Genomic DNA, 26,260 nt, shown 5'->3' on the forward strand with positions numbered 1-26,260 from the left:
CTGCTCGGCGGTGGCCTTAAAACTGTCCACACTCATAAATCACCCCGGGATTTAAATAAGCGCCGATGGCAGGTAATTTTTCAGAACTCCCCGCACTCACGCGCCACGAGCCTGGTCGGGCAGGAGCACGGGTGCAGCGTGGACACAATGAGGTGGGACAGGTCCGGGGGCGCGGCGGCCGTCACCTGGGATAGTTTATGGAGGGAGGTGGGCTGCCCGAGCGAGGCCGGCCGGGCAGCTCTCCCCCCGACAGAGTCCCTGGCCCACTGATGCCCACCACACAGCCCAGACACCGCTGGCTTGCAGCCCGCCAGCACCGAGCCCCGCCGACGGGGTCTGGACCAAAGGTGCGGAGGTTCGCCGGGGCTGCTCGCTCATCACGAGAGGGCTTTCCCCGAGGGAAGCAAGTGCTGATGGCAGGATCAGGCCCTGAGCAAAGAAGGGGCCGCAGAGAAGCTGTGTCCAGGGGCATGTCCTCGTGCCACACCAGTCGCAGGGCATCCGTCCAACAAGCACAGCCTGGAGGAGCAGGAGCGAATTAAACACCCCCCTTGGGACATTTTCCAAGCCCACCCCCCAGGCCCAGCAGCAGGCCGTGTGACCCCCCGGCTCCGAGGCTCACCCGCTCCCTCAGCACAGACTCCCAGAGCTCTGCCTGCCGCCAGCCCGCACCCCCAACCCCAGAGCCTATTCTCAGAGCAGACCCCCGGGACACTCCCCACCTTCCTGTTCTCCCCGCTCAGGCGGCCCCCACCCCAGCCGGGGAGACAGGAGAACCCAACGCGTCCCACCCGCTGCCAACACTCTCGGGAGGGCTGGGCAGGGATCCCAGGGTGGCCCGTGACCCCATGACCCAGCACCCACCATGACGCCCAGGGCATGACCATAAGGAGGTCCTCTCCCAGGAGGCAGCCTGGCTCCCCACGCAGCAAAGCAAGATGGGCGTGGGTGTGACCCCTGAGAGCCCATGACCAGGCCACTGCAGGCTGGGCGCCCCCTGCCCTGGCCCGTGGGGCCCCTGCGTGCACCCCATTCCCTCCACGCACAGCCAGGTCAGACCGCTCAGATGTGAGCAGAGGCCCCCTGGGGTCCACAGAGCAGGGCCAGCTGAGAAGCGGGGTGGTCCTGAGAAACGGGTGCCCCCCAACCAGGCTGTGACTCCGCAGGGTGTCTTGAGACCCCAGGCACACTGTCGGGGCCTGTGAGCGTGGGGTGTCCTCACCCCGCTGGAAACTGCACCCTTGGCGGGTCCTGCCTTTGGGAAATGCACCGCCCTCTTTGGGTCCCCGATAGCTACTCGGCTGGGCCTTAGGGTGGCGTGGAAGGGCCCGGTCCTGCTGACCCTGGGGCCCGGCTGGGACGCGCCTGGCCTCCCGGCCAGTCCTCCACCGCCACCTGGTGGCCCGTCAGCCCACGCCCACAGCCACCCGCCAGCCTGCACCTCCCCGACTCGCCTGCCAGCCAGGTGGCTGTCCTAGGCCCTCCCTGGCCAGACTCCCCAAGCACAGCCCGGTGTCCGGGCACCCCCAGCCCTGGTGCTGGCTGGGGAGGGATGCCCTTGGTCTTGAAAAGGAGTTTCCTCAGCAGAAGGCACTGCATCTCCCTAGGGAAAGGCACTGAAAAGGACATAAATGCATGAAATTAGAGCTGCCCCAGGCGGAGAGGGGACCCGTCCTGATTGCTAATCAAATTCCCACTCCTGAGGATCTTTAAAATCCTTCCCGGGCCGTTTTATTGTCTCCAAAGAGCTGTTATTACTCGTGTAAAAAAAACTTATAAAAAATTCTAATCAGCGTGGGTCTTAAACCTCGGAGTCTCGCGCCCGGCGCCGCACGGTCGGGAGGGTCGTTTATGAGCCGTTTCACACCTGGCGGCCGGCCCCTCAGCCTCATTGCTTTTGTTGCCCATCAAAGTGATAAAGATGGTGTTTTGTGACTTCAAAGTTATTTATTAATACCCAGTATTTTCCGCACAGCCCCTGGGGCAGCGAGGGCAGGCACCTGAGCTGTTGGGGACCGTGTCATCAGTGAGCACGGCAGTGCCCAGGCCCAAGCGACCCAAGCAGCCCAAGCGGCCCCTGCACCACTGTCCCCTTCAGCTCCACCTGGATAGCTTACAACTGCGCCTGCCCGGCCAGCACAGGGCAAAGCCAGGCAGACTTGTTCCTGGGACCAGGCGTCTGGGGTCCCAGTATCTGGCTACCAGGTCCTCCTGCAGGCCCCGCCCAGAAAGCCCACCCAGGACACTGCGCGACCGCTCGGGCCAGGGCCACATCGAGGGTGCAGAGCTCGAGACCGGGACCCAGCTCATCACCCCGTGGGCCCTACGCATCACCCCGTCTCGGGCCTCAGGTTTCCCGTCTGGGGCCCTGGGCGGGTCAGGCTCTCTGGGTTGGTCCAGCGTGGCCACTCACCTGAGTGTGACCGGAGTGTTTGCGTGTCCCCGGGGCCCCAGGTCCCCACCGCTGAAGCTGCAAGAGCGGGGCGGGGCGGTCCCCGGGTGCGGGCAGCACCCAGAGCCACCGTAGCTTCCTAGTCACATCCAGAGCATCCAGGTCCCCAGGACTGGGGGCTCCTCTGGTGGGGGCCGCCCAGCCACCTCTCGCCCCACAGGTCAGCAGAAGCCTGTCCCCAGGAGGTGCCGGTCGCCTCGGGGAGACAGGAGGGTCTGTCACCACGTGATGCAGGGCGCCACGGGGCCTGGCCCCTGTGTGCCCCTCCGGGCCGGGGGCCTGGGAAACGCAGGCCACATCTATCCCTGAGGGGACGTCTGACGCTCTGCCCTTCCCCACGGAGGCTGCAGGCTCTGCGGGTGCCCTCGCCAGCTTCCCCAGTGGGTGGGAGGCCAGCCCCGAGGGCAGGGACAGGCACAAAGGCCCAGCAGGCCGCCCCTCAGGGTCGGCCACAGCTGGCAGACGCGTCATGCACGCCTCCCCCGGGGGACAGCAAAGGAGCTCTTCGCTCCCCATCCCGCAGGTGAGGGGAGGCCCGGCAGGCGGGGCCCTGGGCCGCATCAGCCCCGCTGGCTTTCCCACAGCACAGACGTCGCAACCCTCCCGCTCCGGGCCCCGGCCCAGGGCCACCACCCCCAGGGCATCCGCGTGACCGTGACGGGGGGCTTGGCCCAGGCCTCACAGCAGGTGGGGGAGGGGTGTGAAAGCAGGTGTGCACAGGTGGGCACCGGCCAGGAGGCCTGCGGCTCCGGGGACTCCCCGCGGAGAGGACGCCCACCTGGCTCGCTCTGGGTCACCTGTGAAGCCCCGACCTCGGCAGAAGGAGATCCGTCCAAATGGCCATCTCTGGGACCCCGCCCGTCGCCTTGGATCCGAGAGAGGCTGGCCCGCTGTTCAGGACGGGCCGCAGGTGGGTTTCAGGGAGGGGCTGGGGTTCCAAGTCAGAGGGGCGGAGGATGACCCGGGGTGACCCGAAACCCTTCCTTACGGGGGGCCTGTGTGACTGCTCCTGTGCGTGCTGGAAAACCTGCTGCTGGCAGGCACGGGGGCCGGGGCTGCAGGAGGCCCGCGACTGTCCTCAGGGAGAAGCAGTGCACCAGTTGTGCGGTGAGGGCCTCCCCCTGCGGCGCCTTCTCTTCAGCTCCGACTGCAGGCAGACGGCTCCCACACAAAGGCATTTATTCGCACAGCCCTTCAGCGGACCCTCCTCGGAGCCAGGGCTGTGGGGCAGGCGGGGGGTGGGGCACAGCAACAGGCAGAGGCCTTGCCGCCTGTGGCCCCTGCCAAGCACGGCTCGTCCAGATGCACGCTCCAAAGAGGGGACTGCAGGGATGCCGGGGACGTGGCAGGGCCAGACGCCCCCAGGGGTCCCACCAACGCACCTTCGAGCGGAAGCTGGGGGGTGGGGGGCTGAGCCGGGGGTGGGGTGGGGAGGTGGGAAAGGCCCCAAGGTGCGATGCTCTGGGGACAGCCAGGGCACCCTGGGGGACATGGGCCCCCCCCCCGCAGGCTGCCGGGCAGGGAGGGGCCTCTGGGGTCTGAGGAGGGAACGTGGGGGGAGTGGGGGGAGGCCAGTGCCCCCAAGTCCAGGGCAGGGCACACAGCGCTCACTCCACCTTCCTGGTTCTCTTGCCAGCATTCTCCCCACGTTGCCTGGAGTTCAAATAGTCCCACTTCTAGAGCCACCCGCCACCCCGGGATGTCGGCACTGCAGGATGGGGGCTGAGGAACACCCCCTCGGATGAGGGGAGCGGGCTCGCAGATACGACCTGAGGAATCCTTCACGCCAGCGGCTGAATCCCGGCGTCCTCCCGGGACACTGCCCAGATGGTGATGCCCGGGGCTTTGATACGGGGCCGGCGCCGCCGGCGCGGAAATGGAGCCATGACTCAGCCGGCCGCGTGCAGATCGCGCCCAGATACGCCCGAGAAGCGCCAGTGCTGACACCTTGGAGCATCAGGGAGGGGGCTTCTTGAGCCCCCTGGCCCCCGCTTCAGCCCCGGGCCCCTAACCTGCGCTTGGGTCCTGTGAGGGGAGGCCCTGCCTCGCTGCGTCCCGGGGACTTTACCCGCCCCCCACGTGACTTCCTCGCCTGCAGGAGGAGGGTCGGCTGGGGCTCACCAAGCTTCACTCACCAGGTGGAGACGGGACCCAACGAGCCCCCACCCAGGGCCGCGGCTGGTGGGTGTGAGGGAGGGGCTGCTGCGGCCATGCAGGCCGCACCCGGCAGCCCTGGGGTCAGCGCCTAGGCCAGCTGTCTTGGAGACACTTGCATCCCACTGTCCGGTCCAGCAGCTGTGGCGTCACCACAGATGTCCTGGAAATGCAGAGCCCAGACCTCCGGGATCAGAATCCTTCTTCCCCGAGCTTCCCAGCCAAATCACCAGGGCTGCGTGTGGCCACAGGACACTCCTCTGCCTTCAGTCTGGGTTTTCCCGCTTCTGGAGTGGGGTACACGCTTCCTCGGGAGCTGGGAGCTGGGCCACCGCCGGGGGAGGCACCAAGGCAGGCCTCCATAGTGGCCGTGAGCACAGCCTCCGTGGTCCACTCGGGAGGTCACGGGGAGCAGTCCAGCAGCGGGAACTAAGAGGGCTTCCCGCCTCCTCTCCCAGGTCCTCACCCCCACGCCTGAGACCCTCCAGCCCCTCTTGCCCAGCTGCTCCTGCCCACGGCGCCTCCCACCACAGGCTGCCCTCTATCCCAGGGCTTGTCCGACCTCCCACGCCCCCAGCGGCGGCCGCCCCCACGTGTGGCCTCTGTCGACTTCAGAAACAGCACCAACCCCCAACGGTGCCTCCCAGGACCCCCGACCTGGCCACAGCCCCGGCCCACCCTCCCGCCGCCCCCCGGACCCCCTCTGGCGGGGAGGTGCCCTATTGCCTCCCAGCGCCCCCCTCAGCTACCAGGACCCCGCCTCCACTCGCCATGTGTCCAGGGCCTGGCGCAGGGTCGGCACGGGCACCAGAGCTGAGTGGACAAGCAGACAGGCCGACGCACAGGGGAGGCCGCGTGACGCCGCCGACGGCTCCCGCACGCCCTCCAGTTCTCGGCCCCCCAACACCTCCAGCAGGAAGGTGCCTGCAGGCCTGGGGGTCGCCCCACCCCACCCCGCACCTGGTGCGGCTGGAGCACGGCGGCACCTGAGACAGCGTTCTGTGGGGAAGGCGGCACACGGGCTCCAAATGAGCCCCAAAAAGGAAAATAAGACTGTTGCACCACAGAATCAATTCACCTCTAATTCTAATACTCCGAGAATGTATTTTACCACAACGACTCCTTTATTCCACCCGGTGGTGTGCAACAGACTCCCCCGCAAACTCCCTGCACGTCTGCCGCGCGGTCTCCCTGTGGGGCTCGCGCAGTTTACAGCCCACACTGTGTGGTCTGGGTGCTCGGGGCCCCTTTAGCGTGGTTTTATGGAACATTCCACAGTAACGGAAAGGCCGGCCCTTAGCTAGCCTCCCTCAGCTCCTCGGTCTGCCCCACGGCGTGTCTGCGGCTCAGACGGCGCACAGGCAAGCCCCCCGCGCCCCCCACATACAGAGCAGGAACCCTGTAGGGCCCGGGGGGCAGAGCTCGGGGCTCGGCTGGGCTGCCTGACTCCTGCCAGCCACGTGTCAGCGGCCGTGTTCCCAGGCCGGCTCCCCGGCCTCCTTCCCACAGGGGACTGAGGACGCCTCCATCCGGGAGGTCCTGTTCCAGCCACACCTGAGCCGGCACCTGTGCACACGTGTGCATGTGTGAGCAGGACCCTCAAGGGTGACCAGCGAGCACGGGAAAGACCAAGGACCCAGTGGGCGGCAAGGGGCAGCAGGGGCCAGCCCCGCCGCCTGGGGCGCTTCCTGCCACTGTCCTCCGGACCCACGGGGCCAGCGGCGCCTGTACGAGGCGTCTTAGGAGGAACAGGAACACAGAGGGGTGATGACAGGGGCCTCGCACGGGGCAGGCCCACGGGGGAGGGCAGAGGTGCTGACTATGGGCCCAGAACAGAGATGGGAGGGTGACATCTAGGCCACGGGGCCGTGGAGACAGAGCCGAGTCTTAATAGCACAGGCCCAGGGGCCACATGTGTATCTGTCCCCCAGAGACACAGGGCCCACCTCTGCACCATCCTGCGCGGTCCCCAAGCACGTGCTGGGTCTCCTCGGACACCTGTGGGCAGCCGAGGGCAGGGCCGCGTGAGTAGCAGGGACAGGGCTGTGTGAGGAGAGCAGTGGGCCCCACGAGGGAGGGCCGCAGAGGGCGCCGGGTGGGTGAGGCAGGAGGGCCACATGTGAGCCGCGCAGGGAGAACACAGACCTCTGAGAGCTCACGTGTGACCTTTAACTTCCCGAATCTCTCATGTCCTCCATTCCCAGGAGGATGGGCAGGGCCGGCACGGGCCCCCATGGCACCTCCGCCCCTCCTCCAGTAAATGTAAGTTGGTTCCTTGTTGCATGCACAACCTGGACAACTGCACATGGCCTCTGTCCAGGGCGCCCAGAAACAAACTTCTTTGTAAATTGGAAACCAAAGCTTGTCTTGCCGCCTGTGGGACTAGGTGAGGCTGCCGTGGCTCAAACACACCCCCTTCTGCTCTGCCCAGCTGTACGCACACGTGCACCCCTGCCCCCCCACACTCCTGCCAGACACAGGCGCACACTCACACACGCCTCCTACCCGGTGGGGTGACCTTGTACATGGAGTTGGGGGGTCATGGGCAGGAGTCGGGCTGAAAGAACAGGGGCCGAAGCGCCGGAGGGGGAGAAACAGCCAGAAGACACCCCAGGTGCTGTGGGCACCCCAGGTGGGCACGTGGACACCCGTGTGCCGGGGATGAGCACGGCCGTGGTGCACTCCTGCAGGCCTCACCCGGGAGGCTGGACACGTCCCTGTGCTCTGGCTGAGTCGGTCAACGTTGCGGTGTGAGCAGGCTCCCTGGAGGCGGCGTCAGGCACCCTCGGCCGCCCCGTTTGTTGTTGCAGGGACCCAGAGGGTGGACGGCTGTTCTGCAGTGAGCCGGCACCCCCTCCCCGGTTCCGTCGGCACAGCCTAGCCCTTCCTGAAGCGATGCTCGCGTTGCCCGAGCACGCGTGGACACTCTAGGCTGAGCCGGGCAGCGCTCAGTAACCCAACAACACGGTGATACCCAGCACGTGGCTGCACCTCAGCCTCTGACACCCCACTTGGGGGTGAGGAAACTCCGCGGCCATGGGGAGCTCGGGTGACGGGAGACCCAGTGAGTGGGTCACCGTGGGGGCGTCCCTGAAGGAGCCGGGGATGCTCGCTGCCCTCGGGAGGCCGTGTCCTCCACTCCCACGGTCATCGGTCTGTTGGGCTGTGCCCTGAAGTCCTGTAACCCTGCAACTGCCCAGCCATGAGACTGAAGAAAGAGCTCAGAGTCAGGACAGAGACCCCAGTGATTCTGGGGGCAGGAAACCTTACACGCCGGAGGCGAAGGTCCTGGAGCAACCTGCCAGTGGGCACAGCGGACTGCAGGCAGGACAGGCAGCAGTCTTCGCTCGCACTGTGGGGGCGGAGGGGGAGGCTATCCATTAAGGGAGGCATGAAGTCAGAAGGGCTCCTGGGCTGTGGGGGGGTCTGCTGGACTGCTCCCCTCAAAGCTCTGTGGGTCAGCAACCGTCGAGAGGGCCACTGTTTCCTGTGGGTGACCGAGCATGCTGGAGCCGGCCTGGTCCGAGGGCTAGAACCATCCTTAGCAGGTGGTCACTGATTAAACGCTCCCCTTCCGGCGGGGAGGGGATCACGGATGTGAGGTGAGGGTGAGGCAGGGCCGGGTCGGGCAGGGGACGCACAGACAGCAAGACAGCAGCCGCCTTACAGGCCGGACCACACACGGCCACTCAGAGGCCACTCGGGCTCCTGGGGTGAGTGAGGGCAAGAGCGAGTGTGCGAAATGGATGGACACCCCTCGGCAGGTGCACTTTTGCCGCACATTAAAGAATTACCTTTGCCTTGAGACGGTCACGGGCATGACCCCATCCCATCAGTTCCATCTCACAAGGACCTCACACTCTCCTCCAGACCTTAGGTACTTGGACACCCGTCAGTGCCTTTCTCCTGGTGTGATTCTACCAGCTGCTCCCTGATCTGACCCTGCATCTCCCCAGCGGGTCCTCGGCATCTACCTGTGTCCCCGCCATACTCTCTGGGAGCCCCGGGGAGGCTTGTGGTCCTGGCTTCCCGCCCTCCTCCTGGCAGAAGCTGCCGCAGCCCCTGCAGCGCCCGTGCTGGGTCCCACACGTCCCTCCCGTGAGCGCCTCACCACGGCCCCCGCTGGAGCCCAGCTCCTGACCGTGATTTTCCATGGGCCACTTTTTAAATTACTTTCCCACGGAAACGTTGTGGTTGGTTTCACCACGTAAACGCAGAAAAACCCAAGAAGCCGCAGAAGTTGTTCTCAGAATGCAAATGGTGAGCCTCTGGCATGTCCAATGAGAAAGGGAAATAGGACCCGACAGGAAAGGCGGGATTCGGGCCCACGCAGCGTCTCCATTCCGGCTCCAGGGGCCTCCGTGGGCCAGTGCTCTGAGCCCGTCATGATCAAGCCTGTGACCCCCAGGCACGGGACATGGGCAACAGGCGCCAGTCTGGCTGCCCCGGGGTAGGGGGCACCTCCCCGAGGGCTCAGCCTGTGCCTCCCCGTCCGGCTGGCCCTGCAGGCTCCGAGCAAGGTCGGGGCCTGGCACTGGGGCAGGGAAGGAGGGCAGGAAGAGGGGCAGCTCCCGAGGCCCCACAGCCCAGCACCCGGGGGCGCCCCTGAGCCCCCTCCACTCAGAGCCGTCAGGAGTGAGGATGGGGTGGGGGTGAGGCTGGGAGACAGGCCCAGCCCCGAAGCCCCTCTCCCCATCTTCTGTGTCCGCCCGCCCGCCAGCCCATCTCAGCTCAGACCCCCACGCTGTGTGCCCAGCCCACCAATCCATGCTACGCCGTCTCCTGACCCTGGTCCCCAGGCTCCCCCTGCCCCACCCAGACCCAGACCAACACGCCCTGGACATGTCCATCCTCAGGAGCCTCTGGCCACCTCTGCCCACACAGGGGACACCGGGGGAGCAGGCACAGCCCAGGCACTGGAAGGCTCCCCAGCCCTGTCATTCACCCCTCCCCACCCCCACGTCAGCCGCTGGTTTTCGCATCACACGGACAAGGCAGTCAGCGCCTGGGACCAGAGCTGGAGTTTTCCTCCACCCCCACCCCCGCCCCAGGCCCTCGGTGTGAGTTGAAGGAGTGATGTTGGTGTGGACCCTCTCGCCCCACAGGTTTGGTCAGCACATCTCGTCGGGTAAGGTGGAGCTGCATAACTTTCTGCAGACCGGGGAGGGGGAGGGGGTCCCGGCAGACTGGATGGAAACAGGAGGGCAGGAAAGTCGGCCAAGCCCGGAAGCAAGGCTGCATGAACTGCCGTCCTGCTCAGGGAAAAGCCAGCGCGTCTGGCTCCTCCTTACGGATGGGGAGCGGGAAGACTCACCCAAACCGGCGGCGCAGCCTCTGCGGAGGTGGGGGACCGACGCCTGTCCAGGGACCACCTGGGGCAGAGCAGCTTCCGCTTGGGCTGACACGCGGTCGGGTTTGGGTGACCCATCATCTCCTACCATCATTTACTTGGTCTTCACAGGGGCCACACGGGTGAGCTGAGGGGGACGTGGGGGCACCACCAGCCCCGTAACCTTGGAGACTTCGGGAATGGTTCCCATTCCCGTCAGGCACTCGGGACGTGTGGAATGACTCTCTTGGGCCGGGCAGCTGGTTTGGAAGCTTCCGCTTGTTTCTTCGGCTGGTTGGTTGGGTTTGGTCTTGGTATCGTCGTGGCTCTCACCCCACAGGTCAGGGAGCCCCTGAGAGGGCTCCGCAGCTGCCGAGGGCGCGTGCCCATGCGCGCAGCAGGGGCCAGGCGAAGGCGGCAAAGCGGCTCTGCAGACCCCTGGACCCGCGGTGAGCTGGGCTTCAGCTGCCCTATTTGTCCCCTGGCCTCCGTGAGCCCTCACCCGGATCTTGACGGTGCCTTGGGCCCCTGATATCAATGCCAGCTCAGACCCTTTATCCACCAGCTCTCCAAAAGTCTGGTTCTGTCTCCTTCCCAGCACGTGGTTTCTCTACAGACCTGCAGGCTGACTCTCCTGCCTTTTCGGGCCAACCACCTCCAGGAGGCTCCTCTCTGCAAATGGTACAGGCTCCGAAGGACCGGCACCCCCTGTCCTGGTCCCAAAGGCTTCAGGCAGAGCCTAGGGTGGGCAGCACACCTGGGCCACGCAGACCTGTGAGCACCTGGACCCTGGGCTGCTGGGCCCGCACCGACGTGGACCAGCGCCATGTGCCCGCCTGCTGTTATCAGAATGTGGCGCTCAGATTCCTCCAGAGCCTGCGGCAACCCCAGGAAAAGACTCCCACAGGCGAGGGGTCAGTGGCTCTTGGATGGGCAGGCACTGGCCCAAGGTCAGGCAGTTAGGGAGGGGGAGAAGCGGGGGCTCCGCCTTTGGGCTCCAGTGCCAGGCTCTTTCTAATGTTGGCACTGTAGGTCCAGAGGCCACATGGCATAGGTGCCAGCCCAAAGCCGACTCTGTGAGCTGCCCCCTCGGGGCCTTGTACGCGCACGTCCCCCTGAGGCCCGTGTCCTGGTTGGGCCAGCACTAGGGCCCACCCACAGGGCTCCATCCATGAGGGGTCTGAGAGGCGCTGAGCCACCCGAGGGTCTCGCACACGTCCTGGCCTAGTGAACACACCTCACTGCTGTGGACAGAACACGTGCCCACAGGTGTGTGTGTGTGTGCGTGCACATGCGTGCGTGCAGATGCACAATCCTGGTGTGTGAACCTGCGGTGTGTGTGACGGGTATGCAGACTCAGCCCTGGGGCCAGCCAGAGCCAGGTCCCCGAGACCAAGAATGGTAGTGACACCCACAAAGCTGGGCCACCATGGACGGCTCTGACCAGGGAGCCCAAGCCAGGGTCACCTGATCTCCCCATTAAAGCCCAAGCAGACCCCCCGCAGCGGGCCCGGCCAGCAGGCAGAGCGCCCCCACCCCTGCGCCCCCCCCACTGCCGCTCCAGCCCCCCAGACCCCGCCGGAAAAACAGCTGTGACAGGCAGCTTTCCGCGGCCCCTGTCTCGGTTACGGCTTATGTACGGCCCCCCAGGCGGCTGGCTCTCGGGAGGGACCAGCTTTATAAATAAAATTTATCACTGTAATTATGGCTCCTGTAGAGAGCCGAGGACTTTTACGGCCTCCTGGAGGTCATGAATAATGTAGGAGAAGGGAGAAGGGCCACCTCTGCTGGTGCACAGCGGGGCCCAGAGGCTCCCATTACCGCGGCTGCTGGAGACCGCGGGCCCTCGTCCGGCGCCTCTGACAGGACCGGCCCAGCCGCACGGTGGCCCAGGGCCCCACCAGGCTCTGGGGGAACACCGCCCGGGCGCCCTGTCTCGTGACCTGGGGCCCTGGCTAGGTGGCAGGATGAACAGACAGGGCCCTCACGGCCAGAGGGTGCGTGCCTCAGGCTGGGAATGACAAGCTATGGGCTCCCCAGTGAAGGGCATTGATGGGGCACGTCCAGGGCTGTGACCTCGGGCGGGACCCTTAACCTGTATCCAGACCAGAAGAGAAGCATCTCTCCCAGTGCACACAGGGGCCAGACCCCAACCCGCTCAGCGTTCAAGCGCCCCCTCCCTCTGCACTCCCCCACCCCACACATCATCCTGGAATTGTGAGGCCCCGGAGAGGCCCCGAAGGCAGCAATCATCCTTTGCTTGCCTCCAGTGACGGAGGACTCACTATCCCACTCCAGGCCGTCCCTCCCTGGTAGAAACCCTCCCCAGCCCTTCCTTCCCCCGTGGAGGGGGCCTGCGCCTGTGGACCCCACCCCAGGCTCCCGTCCTAGATCCACCCAGACAGTGCATCGGCCCCTCCCGTCCAAAAGCTGCGCTCTCCTGCCCCCCCGCCCCTCCCTCCCTCTCTCCGGAGCCCCCCCCCCTCAGGCTTCGCTCTCAGCAGCCCACCAAGCCCACCTGTGGCCTCCTCCCAGCCAGGCCCAGCGGTGAATGTCCTCTCCTCCTCCCTCCTGGCCTGGCGGCGGCCCTGAGAGCACCCCCTTCCTCCCTGCCCCCCTCCCTGGGCCCTACGACCCCACAGGCCCGCTGCTCCACCTCCCCGCCTGGCCTCTCCCCACCACGCCCGCCCGACCTCGCCCCTCGGCAGGGTCCGGGGCGTGCGCTCAGAGCCCGCGACGCACCTGTGTCCCTGGGCACCGCCGGGTCCCTCCTCCAGCCCCACGGCTTTCTGTGTTGTCTCCGAGACGGCTGGCCCGTTTGCTGTGGCTGCCGTCACGGGGAGCCACCAACCTGATGGCTCAGGCAAGAGAACAACGACAGGAACTCGTCCTCTCGGGCTCTGCGGGGTCCCAAGTCGAGGGATCAGCAGCACCGCGCCGCCCCGGGAGGTCGGGGGAGAGTCCCTGCCGCCTCCCTCCGCCCCGCGGCCGCCCGCGTTCTGTAGCTTGCGGCGCCCCCCCCCCCCCCCCCGCAGCCTTCGCATCTGAGGTCACGTCGCTGCCTCCTCTTCTGCGTCAGATCTCCCCCTTCCGGGGACACACGTGACAGCACCAAGGACGCTAACGTTCCCTGGTTCCAGACTGTGATGTGGACCGGTCTTTGGGAACCATTTCGCAAGCTACCGAGAGGAGGACCCCAAACTCACATCTCCCACCGGGGGCCCCCTTGAACCGGACACGGACATCCCGTCCCCGCACCTAGGAAGCCCCACGCATCTCAGATTAACTGGCTCTCGTCTTTAACCCCCACAGCACCCCCAAAACCTGCACCCCCAAATTCTGCGGTGGGCAGAATAATGACCAAAAGATGTCCACTACGGACCCCCGGAATCTGTGACTGTGTTTGGTCACACAGCCAAGGGGCGCTCGGCTGCAGACAGAATTAAAGTTGCATGACTGTAAAATGGGGAGATGACCCCGGAGTAAGGGGACGGGGCAATGTAGGCCCAGGGTCCTTATGGGTGGAAGGCGGGGAGGAGGCTGGAGTGATGTGAGGTGAGGTGACTGGACCAGAGGGCGCTGGCTCTGAAGGCAGCGCTGGCTCTGAAGGCGGAGCCAGGGGTCACGGGCCGGGGGACGTGGGGACTCCAGAGGCGGGAAAAGCCGAGGAAACGATTGCCCCTGGGGCCTCCGAGCCAGCCCTGCCCACACCCTCATCTTAGCCCACTTCCCACTTCTGGCCACCGGCACTGCGGAGGGTGCATTGAAGTCACTCTGTTTGCAGTCCTTTGGGACAGTGGCCACTGGCAACACCTACACCGTCTTCCCCAGGCCAGTGGCCTTGTGGACCCTTGACCCTCACACACCCACACCCGACCCCTCAGAGAGTCCCACACCCACGCCTCCCACCACCCCCAGCCCTTCCCTGAGGGGCAGGAAGCCAGGGGGCCCGATTAAACCCCTCAGGTCACATCCGTCCTCTGCCCCGTCCCGCGGATGCCAAGGCCCATGCAGTGGCCTCCCTGCCCCACTCCCTGTGGCTCCCCAGCTGTCTGGGGACCCTCGACCAAGCCCCCCAGTTTCTTCCAGAAGGCACGAAGCAGCTGACCACCCACGGCCAGAGGACTGTCGGGAGGAAGCGCCCCCACCCCAGCCAGCGGGTCCCCGGGGTCCGGGCCGGCCCCGGCGGGCAAGGATGCCGTCCGGGTGCCTGGTCCCAGAGGCTCACGCCGTCCCTGAAGTTCTGTTGCAGGTGTCAGGGGGCCCCCTCCGCCCCGCAGGCTCTCCCTCCCCTGTTCCCGCCTGACCTGCAGGCTTTCTGCGTTCAGGCACGACCTCGGTCCCAGGAGGCGGGCCTGGCTGTCAGCACCAGCGCTGGGGGCGCGTGGGGTGAAGGCAGCCTGGAGGGTCGCCATGATGCCCCCGAGCTCTGACCTCTGCACGGCAGTCAGCCCTGGGGAGGCTCATCTCGTGTGTCAGCTCGGCTGGGCCACGGGTGCCCAGGTGTCTGGTGGGACATTCTTCTCTGGGCAAGAGTAACATCTGAACGCGTGGTCTGAGTCAAGCAGGTGCCCCCCCCTTGCGGGCGGCCCTCGTCCGGTCCTGGAGGCTCAACAGAGCAGAAGAGGGTGACGGGGGATCTGCTCTCCCTGCCAGACAGTCTCCATCTCGGACAGCGGTCTCCTGCCTTCGGACCAGGACAGGAGCCACCGCCGGCTCTCCTGGTCCCCAGCTTGTCGCCTGCAGATCGTGGGACCTCTCGGCCTCCGCAACCATGCGAGCCGAAACCTAGAGGGACTCTGCCCCCCACACATCCTGCTGGTCCGCCTCTCCGCAGAACCCGGACACATACAGCCCTCCCCCCAGCCCTCTCTCTTCTTGGGTTTCATGGCCCTCAGGACCACAGAGCCACTGGGGTGTCTTCCACCTCCCGCTGAACCATGGCTGTGTGCGCATGCGGGGCCACAGGGCCTGGCACAGGGCAGCTGTGCAATGCAGACCTGCAGGAGGGAGGGGGGTGGGAGAGGGAGGGGGGAGCAGGGAAGTGGGGGAGTGGGAGGGAGGCCTGCAGGAGGCTCTCGTTGTTTCCAGCCTGCAGGAGGGAGTCGTGCGGGGTCGCCTGGCCGGACAGCGACAGAGCTGGGACCTAACTCCTCACAGTGCTCAGCCCAGACCCCCAGGAGCCTGCCCGCCTCCCCTGAGGCACAGGGACGGGACCGAGGTGTCTGAGGACCCCCAGGCCGGTTTCTCTGCCCCTGCAGAGCCCAGGGGGCCTGAGACTCCGTGGGTGGAGGCACAGGCCGTGCGAGCTGGATCGTACGAGCCCAGGAAATCGTGCGGCTGGACCACAGCCTCCGCCCAAGCCGAGCTAGTGCCACTGAGCCTTCACGCCAATACATTACCCCAAGCAAACTGCCACACGGGCAGCGAGACAGGGCACCCTCAGGCACACAGCCCACCCTCTGGTCAACAAGAGGGGACGTGGCGTCTGCCCCGGAGCCCCAGCCCGTGCGGTGCAGCCACCTCCTGCCCTGGGACAGGGCCCAGCCCCCTGTGGACAGGAAGCCAGGGCTCAGTGGGAGGGGGTCTTATGTGCCTCCAGGACCCCCCGAGCCCTCCTCCAGAAGAGGCTCCGAAACCCCTTCCCCCGCTGCTCTGCCCACCTCCAGGTTTTGTAAGTAAAAGTGGATAGGGCTTTACTGGAACACAGCCCAGCCCCTCCGTTTCTGTCCTCGGCTGCTTTCGCCCTGTGAGGGCAACGTTGAGCGGGCCACGGAGCCTAAAGCGTCTGCCATCTGGCCTGCTACCAGGAGAGCGTGCTGCCCGGCCCGAGCACGGGCACAGCGGTGGGGCAGCGCCAGCCCCAGGGCCCCTGCCAGCTTCTGCACAGAATGTGCACGAGCAGTGGGGTGCAGGCCGCCGTGGCCACGTGCAGCCCTCAGGGGACGCTGGGACCTTGCGAGGCAGTCACCCTCTGTCACACCCCCTCCCAGCCCCGGCACACTCCAGGCACAGGGCTGGGGGGGTCCTGCAGCTTTACCTCCTCCACACCCAGCAGGGAGACACAGGCGTCAGGGGTCTCTCCACACCCTTCGGGCAGCCCCCTTGATTGGTGGAAACTGTACAAATCCATCAGGGACCTGCCCACCCCCGCCCCGTGCCAGCACAGGTGCCAGCACAGGTGGGGGGACAAAGGGGCCCCGAGGCTGGGCCAGGCTGTGTGGCTTTGGGCAAGTTGCCTCCCCTCTCTGAGCTGCACTTTCCTCATCTACAAGCCTGGGACGGCTCAGCCCCCGCCAGGTAACAGGACACCATAGGGAACCGAATGCCCCCAGCGCCTGGCCCAGGACAGACCCCGGGAAGTGCTACCCCTCGCCTGTGAGCTCTGCCCCGCCTGCTGGAGCAACGTCGGGGCTCAGCCATCGTGACCTGAATCGGCAGCCTGGGGTCTGTGGTTTGCCTTTTCCTCCTGGAGCCCCAGGGCAGGACGCATGAGGGTGCAGGAGCGGGGGTCAGGGCCGGCCCCTCTCCGTTTTGGGGCTTCACTCTGGGCCAGGGTCAGTCAGGGGCTGGACTCTGTGGTCACCGCACCCTCCTGCTCCCCGCACCCTGCCCAGCCCCCACACTGCCCCCCCACCCCCACCGCCCAACACTACCTCTGGTGCCAGCCCTCGGGCTTTCCAGCAGCTGCAGGTCTTTACAACTGGCCTGGGAGGACATATGCGGGCCTGTGGGGCAGGGAGGGGGCACTGACCTCCCATCTTGTCTGCAGGCCTGGCCTGGCCTGTGTTCTCAGGGCCTGGGAAACAGCCACCTCCTCTCCCACTCTGGGGCCAGCGGCCTGTCCTCGGGGTTGCTGCTATTTCTGCCAAAGAGGAGAGGTAATTATAGCTCAGCCTTTGCCTTTTGGCCAAGCTCTGCAACCCGGCAAAGGGGCCTGGGGCGGGGACACAGGCCGGCCACAGATTGGCCCCGCAGGCAGGCAGGCAGCAGCTCCAGACCAGAGCAGCGGGCGGCTGGCCAGGGGTGGCCCCGTTCACCTGTGCGGCCCAGCACCCACCTCTCCAGGGCGTGCAGGGGCAGAGCCCACCGGGAGACACCACAGAGCCTGGCCAGCACCATCCCTCACAGAGTCCGGAGGGAGCCAGGTGAGAGCCTCCGAAGGCAGCAGGTGAGGCCCGCTCCCCTTTGGGGACGAGGCTGCCAGAGGGGAGAGATTCTCAGAAGTGGGTACAGGCGGAGACCCTGCCGCGGGCAGGCGGGCGGGCGGGCGGGCGGGCGGGCAGCAGACAGAGGCCAGGCCGGGCGTGCGCTGTGGCCCTGGCCAGGGGCTGGGGGCTGCCCGTCCCATTCACCTGGGCCGTGGGCTCTCAGGGCTCATCTGGGCACAGTCCCAGGCAAACCAGGCGGTCGGTGACGTCAGAAGCACCGGTCCCTCGTGTTCGCTCTGTACAGCGGGGGTGATGGGCGCACCGGTGACTTCCCAGGCCCCTGGCACTCTGAGCCCCTCCCCAGCAGCCAGGCCTGAACTGAGGGCCCCCCCCGGCCCTTCACGCCCGCTCCTGCCTGAGGCCGTGTGCAGGAAAGCTGGACTGTAGATCCCTCCACGCTCTGCCCAGCCGGGAGCCAAGGTTCCTGGGCTCCAGGCATTTGGCAGGGGCTGTGGAGTGGCTGGCCGGGTCGGACATGGACACCAGCAAGCCTTCCCCGGAGCCCCTCGGGGGCCCTGCTGCGGGCCGGGCCAGAGGGAACAGACGTGTCACTGGGGTCACTTGAGCCCAGGCCACGGCTACTGGGAACCCCCAGAGACGGGCTCCTTTCTGAGCCACCTCCGTCAGAGGGATGCCCCCGTGGCCCGCCGTGCGGACAGCGGCTCAGGACGCACCGCTTGTCTGATGCCTACCACGCGCAGGTGCCCCAGGAAGGCAGGCTTTCCATCTTGACAGCAGTCTGGACGGGGGCAGAACGTGGGGGCCCGAGCTCGGCGTGAGCGTGGCCAGGGTCCGGGTCGCGGTCCGTGTGCCCCATCCCCTGGGGCTCCCACAGCCGAGGTCCGCTGTCCCCCTGCACGCGGCAGCTACACAGCCGTCGCCTGACCGGGCTGCCAGCCCACGTCCTAAACGCACCCTAGAGGCGTGTGGGTCCCGTGTCTCAGCGTGGAAGGGGCCTCGGGGCCACCGGGCCAGCCCCCGCTCCCTGGCTCCCCGCTCTGGGCAGACCCAGGAGGCAAGGCCAGCCCCGCAGGGCCTCTCCGGAGTCCTCCGCTGGCTTAAGTCAGAAACGGTGTGATCTGGGCAGCTGCCAGGCTGGGAGAGCCGGGAGCTGCCGCAGGCCAGCCGGCCCTCTCTCTGCTCCCCGCCCTTCCGAGGGGAGGCCGGCATGGGGGTGTCCTGGGCCTCCTGCCTCCTTTTCCAGCTGAGAAAAGGCGCAGCTCGTGGGGGCCTCAGGCCGCTTAATTCGGCACAGCTGCTCTGGGCAGGACGGTCTAGCGGGCCACTGAGGCCACCACCCCGTTGGTGTAATGGAAACGTCTCAGCTGGCCTGTGAGCTGCCGCAGCTCCGGTTCCTGCTCTGCTGGAGGCTCTTATCGCCAGCGGATGGCGGGCCGACAGGTGGACGAGCTCACCCAGGGGCGCGGCAGCTGCAGGAGCCCAGGTGGGGCAGGCAGTGCGTGTGCATGTGTGCGTGTGTGGGCGTGTGTGTTTACGTGTGTGTGGTATATGTTGTGTGCATACGTGTGTGAGCGTGTCTATGTTTGTGAGCGTGTGTATGTTTGTATGTGATGTGTGTGGTGTGTGTACATGTGGGGTGTGAGTGTGGGGTGTGTGTAAGTGTGTGTGAGTGTACGTGGATGTGTGTGGGTGTGTCCATGAGGGAGTGTGTCTGATGTGTATGTAAGTGTGTGTGACGACGTGTGTGAGTGTAGTTATGTGTGTGTGTGTGCGTGTGTGCGCTGTGTGTGGTGTGTGATGTGTGGTGTGTGTGCGTGTATATGGTGTGTGAGTTGGAGGGGTGGGCATGAGCTCAGCCCCCAGGCGAGGTCCTGGCGTGGTCCTCCCGCCTCTGCCAGCCAGGTGCCGCAGAGGAGGTGTCGGCAGCCACAGGACAGCGGGAGGGGCTGGGCGGCGGCGCTGCGGGCTCAGGCTCGGGGCTCCTGAGGGCTGCGGGACTCGGCGAGCTCGTCCGTCCCCTGAGCCCTGGGGTCCCCGCACACAGACAGGCACGGGGAGGGTTCGAGGGGTGATGGGGCAGGTGTGGGTACTAGGCCAGGTGCCAGGCGTGGGGTCAGAGCCAAGGAAGGGCCCTTCCCGTGCAGGGAGGGCACTGTGCCAGGGCGTCTCAGAGGGCCCTCGATGAGGACAGAGATGCGCCAGCAGGCCGAGGGCAAGGGAGTGGGGGGAAGGACACGGGGACGTGGCCAGCCTGGCCCGCAGGAGGCAGAAGCCCGGTGGGGGTGCCACGAGCGGCGGGGCGGGTGTGCACGGCAGGACAGGTGGCCAGGCCCCAGGGCTCAGCACTGTCCGAGGCACTGAACCCGATGAAAGCCGGCCCCGCCCGCCCCGCACCCCCAGGAGGCTGGGGGAGCAGGCGGAGTAGGGGCACAGGGGTGGAAAGCCGAGCTGGACAGACCTCTGTGGATGCTGTCACCGTCTCCCATGGGTGTCAAGCCGAGGTGGGGGGAGGGAGGGCACGTGGCCAAGCCCCACAGACGGTCGGGGTAGGTGTGTATCCCTGGCCAGACCCCCTTCTCCTGGAAAGTGTGAAGAAGCTTGCAGCCCCCACCCCCGGGCCCATAGGACTGGAGCAGCAGGTCTGGGGGCGGCCCAGGGCCGGTCTCCGCCCCAGGGAAGGACAGTGCCCGCCCCCCTGTCTAGGCCGGGGTCTGAGAAGCCCCACCCTCAGGGGGCATGCCCTCCCAGGCAGGAGGCGGGCGGAGCGCGGCTGACACTCTGCAGACCAAGGCTCAGAGCTATTTTCCACCCTTTATCGCCCATCTGTCATGAGGCGGCCTCAGAGCAAGGGCACTCGTGTTACACACTGTCCCTGCCAGAGGTCCCAAGGCCTCCCCGCTCCCACGGGGGCCCTGTCCTCACGGTCCAGCCCCAGGGTGGAGGGGGCGCTGCTGGGCACTGGAGGAGGCCTGGGGGACAGGCAGGAGGTGGTGCCCAGAACAGCCTTTACCCGCTGAGTGGACTAGAGCCACACACCCCTCTGTGTTTCTGGCCGGGAAACTGAGGCCCAGAGCAGTCCCTCTGCTTGACCAAGGCTGCTGAGCCAAAGCAGGGCAGAGCCCAGGACTCAGGCCAGTCTTGGGGATCAACAGAGGCCCCACTTCCTCTGGGGGGCGGGGCGGGGACAGTGGCGCCAGGGGACCCCCTGGGAGCAGAGAAAGGTCCAGGCAAAGGCACGGGCTGAGAGGGCCCAGGGCTCCCGAGAGGCGCGGGAGAGGGGACATCTCGCAGGAGGCTCTCACCGCGCACGCGGGCTCCACCCGGGCAGTCCCACCCTCTCCCTGAGTCATGACCACGGCTGATGGCCGTGAGCTCAGGCAGGTCCCCAGGTCGCCTCTGAGCCCTGAGCTGCCTCACTAGTGGTCTGAGAAGTCCCACCCTCAGCTGAGCAAACTGAGGCACCAGGAGGTTAGGAGATTTGCCAAGGTCACACAAGGTCACAGGAGGCACAGGATGGAGTTGAGTGAGGCTGCCTGCCCTGGAAGCATGGAGCTGCCAGGGATACACCTCACACTGCGCTGCACACACCTCACACTGCGCTGCACACACACCCCACACTGCACTGCACACACACCCCACACTGCGCTGCACACACCCCACACTGCGCTGCACACACCCCACACTGCACTGCACACCTAGTTACAGGCACACACATGCCTACAGGCACGTGCACACACACTCACGCACGCACACTCCACATGTGTGTGTGAAGCAGGAGGGCACATACACTGACACTCATGCGCACCCCCCCACACACGTTCCCCACACGTGCGTGCACTCCCACTCCCGCAGAGGAACACAGTCACGCGCAGCTGTACACGCGCCCTCACACAGCGTATGCAGAGGCACCTGCGCACGCGCACACATGCACACACGCACACACGCACATCTGTGGATACCCACACATGCACACTCACAAACACGCAAGTGCTCACACCGCTGTGCACACACTCACACGTCGTCCCACCACCCCCGGCCTGGGGGGAGGGCCCTGGGCGCGTAGAGGCTCAACAGCTGGGCTGCGGGAGTGACGCTGAGCCCCCAGGTCCCCCGTGAGAGCCGGTCCTTCAGATAAGGCCTCCCTCCCTGCCCCTCCTGCCCGGCTGGCCGGCTCCCACATGACCCTATTTGCAATAAATAGCCTGATGCTGAGATAGGAGAAAATCGCTCCTTTTTGAAATAACTGAACGGCCAGCCTGTTATCTCCCAGGTGGAGGGAGCCCTCCCCCACTCAGCAGCTCCCTTCTGGGGCGGGCCTCTTACTCAGACCCATTTCAGCCCTTAGGGGTGGGGGGTCCTTGGAGGATGGATGGAGGCCAGAACCGCCTCGTAAAGTGCAAACATCTGCCCCCCTAGCAAGCGGGCAGGCGTGTCCACCCAGGACTCCGGACCGGGGACCCCTGGCAGAGCCTGGGGCTGGGGATGGGAGGTGAGATGGCTCCCCTGCCACCCCTCCCCCTCTCCTTACGGGGGGTGGGGGGCAGAGAGGACCTGGCAACACCGCCTGGCGTCCACACTGCTCCACAGGTACAAGCAGGGGGGTGGGTCCATCACCCCCTAGGGCCCTCCGAGGACGAGACTCAAAGCCTGCCTGGCTTCACCAGAGCAGGACTGGGGCAGGTCTCAAAAGTCAAGGACCCTTCAAAGGATGTGAAAGAAAATTCACCCCAGAGGGGCTGCAATTATTGAGGAGAGATGGGAAACGCTGCAGTCAGAGGTTCACAGATGAGACGGGGCAGGTACCACATTACACCTAGTACGTGAGCCATCTAAAATCCAGGGAGAGAGAGGGAGGGAGAGACAGAGAGAGTCTGGCAGGGCTGATGGGTGGGCCTACCAGCCCCAGCCCCCACAACCCCCCAGAGAAGCCTTTCCCAGCCCCCATGAAGCCCTGACGAAGCCCAGCCCTGGACCCCGTCGTTCACGCCTGGAGCGTCCCTCCACCACCCCGCCACGGGAAGCAGGCAAGCAGTGATGTTCCCTGCAGTCTTGTCCACAGCCTCAAAAGACTGCAGGTGACAGTAACAAGATGCAAAGCCCTCCACACCCCCGGTAACGGCACAGGGTGGCTGTAAATGACAGAATCAGCCCTGTGGAGTATCACGCAGCCATTACGGCTGATAAGTAGGAAGATGGGAGCAGCGGAAGCTGCTGACGGTGGCGGTTTCGAGTAAGCAGGGCTCCTCTGCGCTGGGAGCACCGCGCAGCAGAGCCGTGTCTGCTTGTGGGCCAGGCTGATGGGAGGCAGGAAGCCACCCGGCTTCCTGGGAAGAATTTCTCCTCCTTTTATTTTATTCCTATGACTGTTCCTTGCTTATCTTAGGGACATGTTCCAGTAAATGAAGACTGCAGCGCACGCCTTGAGCCCCAACTCCCAGCCAGAGACACGACATCAGACCAGAAAGAATGAGGAGGCAGCTCTGGGCTCACCGATGCCCAGGGCGGCGAGGGTGCGGCAAGGCACTGGGTGGGCGCTGGTCTCAGAGGGCCTCCGCTGGAGGCGGGGAGGGAGGGCAGAAGAGGGACGTGTGGTCCCTGCCCTTTCCCCTTGCTGTCCTCAGCCCCAGGAACCCCGGGAGGGAAATCACCGGGTCGGGAGGCTGGGGGGTCTGGCAGAAAGGGTTGGAGGCCCCCAGGGTGGGGCACAGAATGACCGAGGGTACACAGCGTCCGACCGGGGCCGAGGGTGGGGGTACAGCGTGCAAGGGGCTGGGAGGATGGGTCAGACCAGAAAGTCCCAGGGGCTGCGAAAGGCAGGCAGAGGGGGTGGGGGCTGAGGACGGCTTGGGAGCTGCACAGCAGCAAGTCCCTGGCAGCACAGGGGGGAGGGTGGGGGCCAGGGCAGGTCCACAGGCGGGGTCCACACCCCTGTCTGGTGCCCTCCGTGGGTCCTTCTGCATGAACCCAGAGGAGGCGGCGGTGCCTGTCTCCAGCCTCCGGGGGGCCGGGCGGGAGGGGCTCGCCTCTGCCTACCTGCGTCTGCTTCCCGCCCCCCAGGAGGGCGAGAGGAAGGGCCCCCCCTCCATCCTGAGACGAAGCCGGCAGGAGCGCCGCGGCCGTGGGGCCGAGCCGCGGAGGACCATGAGGCACGTGCGATTCCGCGAGCCCCTGGAGGTGGCCGTCCACTGTAAGAGGGGAGGCGAGCGGGTCCCGGGCCAGGCGGGGCGGGGGCGACGTGTCCCGGGACCAACCCGAGGGCCGTCTGCAGGGACCACCGTCACTGCCCTGCCTCACAGGCGCGACCCCGATAAAGCCCGGGCCTGTGGGGTTGGTCTGCAGGGTCAAGGGAACAGCAACTGGCAGGAAAACGATAACCAGAGCCGCCCAGGGGCACTGCTGTCTTCCCGTGGAGAGGCCCGCGGGCAGCCGTTCCCAGAGCCCACGCCCTCTTCCTGCCAACGCCCCGAAGCTTCTCACAGCCCCTCCCACCCCCTCGGCCTTCACGACCCACTTCCCCAATTCTCCCCGCCCCCCCCCAGGGCCCCGATGCTGCCCCCAGAGGCCCCTCCTCACCCGTGCCCCCTCCGGCCCAGGGCACCCCCCTCCTGCTCCAGCCCTTCCTGTGGGAAACAGCCCCTGTATCAGCTAGCTGTGCCGTGTAACAAAGCACCACAAACTCTGCCGCTGCAAACCACCCCCGCTGATTGTCTCAGCAGTCCCGTGGGTCAGGGGTCTGGGTGCGACAAAGCTGGCCCCCTGCTCAGGGCCGCACAAGGCAGCCGTCACGGTGTCAGCCAGGGCTGGGCCTTGCCTGGGGCTCAGGACCCTAGTCCAAGCTCAGGGGGTTATTTGCAGAATTCACGTACCTTCAAGGCGAGCAGCAGAGTCTCCCTCTGACCTCCAGATCCTCTTTTATAAAGATCTCACCTGATCAGGTCAGGCCCACCCAAGACAACCTCCCTTTGACTCAGTGCACTGGAGGGATTTCCAGTGCAGCTGCAGAACCCCTGCCCCTTTGCCCTGTTCGTTGGTAGAGGCAAGTCAGACCCCCTGACACTAAGCAGAGGGGACCACACAAAGGTGAGGACCTGGGGGGATCACGAGGGCTCTTCTGCCTCCACAGCCCCTCAGGGAAGGTGGTCCCTGAGTCCTGCCGAGCTGTGGATAAAACTCACTCCCCCGCCACGTGTCCGTGTCTGCCTCGAAGGCCCGTTGTAACTGTCCGGTCAGGCCTCCCGCAGGGGTCCTCACCCCCTGCTTCTTACCTGTCTTGCTCCCCCAGTCCAGCCCCCGCCCCCCAGAGCACAGCTCAGCGCCCCCCTTCCGGAGTTTCCCAGCAGCCCCAGAGGCAGAGACTCTCCGGGCCCAGAGAGTCAGGGTTGGTCTCGGGTCCCCCAGTGAGCTGAGCAGAATGGACAGGAGGTGGGGGGTCCCACCCGCCCCTGCCCCGGGACGCCTGCCGTCTCCTCCCCCCAGGCTGCTGTCGGAACATCACACCCCACACTCCCACAGGGCCCCCACCCTGCGGGCCTCCCACTCCGCCTGAGAGCAGCAGCGAAGCTAAGGCAGAACTGTGGATGGCACTTGGCAGACTGGCCGGCTGGGGGATGTGGACAGCCTGGCCGGCTCGGGACCTGAGGGGGCCTGGGTCTCCAGCAGCTCTAGCTGACCCGGTCAATCTCAGGGTGCCTGGGGTGGGTGGTGACATGAGAGGCCCTGGGAGCTCCTGGCTGGTGGAGGCAGCGTGCCTTCCAAGTGGGGTACCCCTTACACCAGAGCCCATTCTCACTCTCCCCCAGACATCGCCTGCAGGGAGCCCACCGCCACCGCCAAGGGTAAGTTCAGGGCCCTCACCCCACATCCCCCAGGGGACCCCACCCCCACAGGCTTGCCCACCGCAGCCCCAGCCCCAGGCCACCCTCAGACCCACCCCTGCTGCTCCAACAGGGCCCCCCACCCCTGCAGGGCCTCCCCCTCCCCTGGGGTCCCTGATGTTCACAGGTGGGCAGCAGAAAACCCCGGGGTACCACCCGCCCCCCTCGCTCCTTCCCGAGGAAGGCTCCTGTTGCAAGGAGGCCACGGGCCCAGACAGGGTCAGGGAGACCCTCGCCCCACGGGGACCTTGGGCGTCACCCCGGGGCCCCACCCGCCCGGCAGCACGGCGGCCCCAGCCGCCGGGTGAGCCTTGCCTGCCCCACAGTCTCCCCGCCCGCCCCGCAGGGAAGAGGACCCCCACGGGGCTCTCACGGGGGGCCGGGGGTCAGGCCGGCGGGCCAGGCTCACGGGGCCCCCCTCGGCCCCCAGCCGCGGGCCAGCCCAGGCCCCGCCGCGACTCCCTGCTCCTGCGGCTGACGGCGTGCGTCCTGCTGGCGCTGGTGCTGGGCCTGTGCTGCAGCCAGGCCGAGCCCGTGGCGCTGGCCCTGGAGGCCCTCCGGGCCCGGCTCCTGGTCCTCCTGCTGCGCCTGCGGCTCGCGGCCCTGGCCTGCGGGCGCTGCCTCCTGCGGCTCTGATGGCCCACCCTCACCACCCCCGGCCGGCAGGGCCGGGCACCCAGGGGAGCGCCCCAGGTCGGGCCCGGGGGCCTCCGCACAGCCCGACGCCCGGACACTCAGAGGAGCGGCCGCAGGCAGGGCGACCGGGGCGGGGGGGGGCCCCGTGGCTGGGGACCAGACCGGGGGTGCTGCGGCCTCGGGACGCCGCAGGTGGCCGCCTCACTCCAATCAGGCAGCCCCTCTTGTTTCACATGTTGGGGTCCCCTGTGAGGTTTTATCGGAGAAAGACTTCCACCACTAAAGCTTGGGGGCCCACAGGTTCCAGCCCCCAGGCGACCCTTTGGACCCCTCCCTCACCCCAGCGAGAGCGCTCGGTGACCCTGGGCCTGGTCTGGACGTGGCTGTGTGTAGCCCGTTGGGGACAGGGACACCCCCCCTATATCTGCGGGACCCCTAGGAGGAGGTCAAACTGGGCTTTTGCTGCTTGGGGTCTGAAGCCCAGACCCCGAAACCCCGCCGGAAGGGGTGGGCGTGGCTGCTGGCCCGGGGCGGTGGGGGGTGGGAAGCCCCCCTGCTGTCACGTGCAGGGCGGGACCCCGGAGCCCCCCCAGGGTCTGACACCCGCGCCGCGCCGCGGCCTGGGGAGCCCCCCTTGCCTGGG

General features: G+C 66.5%; 2 protein-coding genes across 2 annotated transcripts; both read left to right on the forward strand.

Annotated features, from left to right (window-relative positions):
• The first annotated feature begins 269 nt into the window (after window positions 1-269).
• LOC130852000 (nascent polypeptide-associated complex subunit alpha, muscle-specific form-like) lies at window positions 270-5,596 on the forward strand. Its single transcript, XM_057732649.1, has 10 exons — window positions 270-347; window positions 744-840; window positions 1,294-1,465; window positions 2,218-2,499; window positions 2,796-2,975; window positions 3,037-3,362; window positions 4,280-4,389; window positions 4,450-4,633; window positions 4,765-5,007; window positions 5,109-5,596. Exons 1-10 carry the CDS (start codon window positions 270-272, stop codon window positions 5,594-5,596), a joined length of 2,160 nt encoding a protein of 719 aa, XP_057588632.1.
• An 11,376-nt stretch (window positions 5,597-16,972) lies between these two features.
• Window positions 16,973-25,617, forward strand: C4H14orf180 (chromosome 4 C14orf180 homolog). The gene is made up of 5 exons (XM_057733477.1): window positions 16,973-17,106; window positions 22,491-22,617; window positions 23,165-23,294; window positions 24,907-24,942; window positions 25,412-25,617. Exons 2-5 carry the CDS (start codon window positions 22,507-22,509, stop codon window positions 25,615-25,617), a joined length of 483 nt encoding a protein of 160 aa, XP_057589460.1. The 5' UTR covers window positions 16,973-17,106; window positions 22,491-22,506.
• The last annotated feature ends 643 nt before the right edge of the window (window positions 25,618-26,260 follow it).

The sequence above is a fragment of the Hippopotamus amphibius genome, chromosome 4 (genome assembly GCF_030028045.1).
Source record: "Hippopotamus amphibius kiboko isolate mHipAmp2 chromosome 4, mHipAmp2.hap2, whole genome shotgun sequence".
In the NCBI taxonomy this organism is placed as follows: domain Eukaryota; kingdom Metazoa; phylum Chordata; class Mammalia; order Artiodactyla; family Hippopotamidae; genus Hippopotamus; species Hippopotamus amphibius.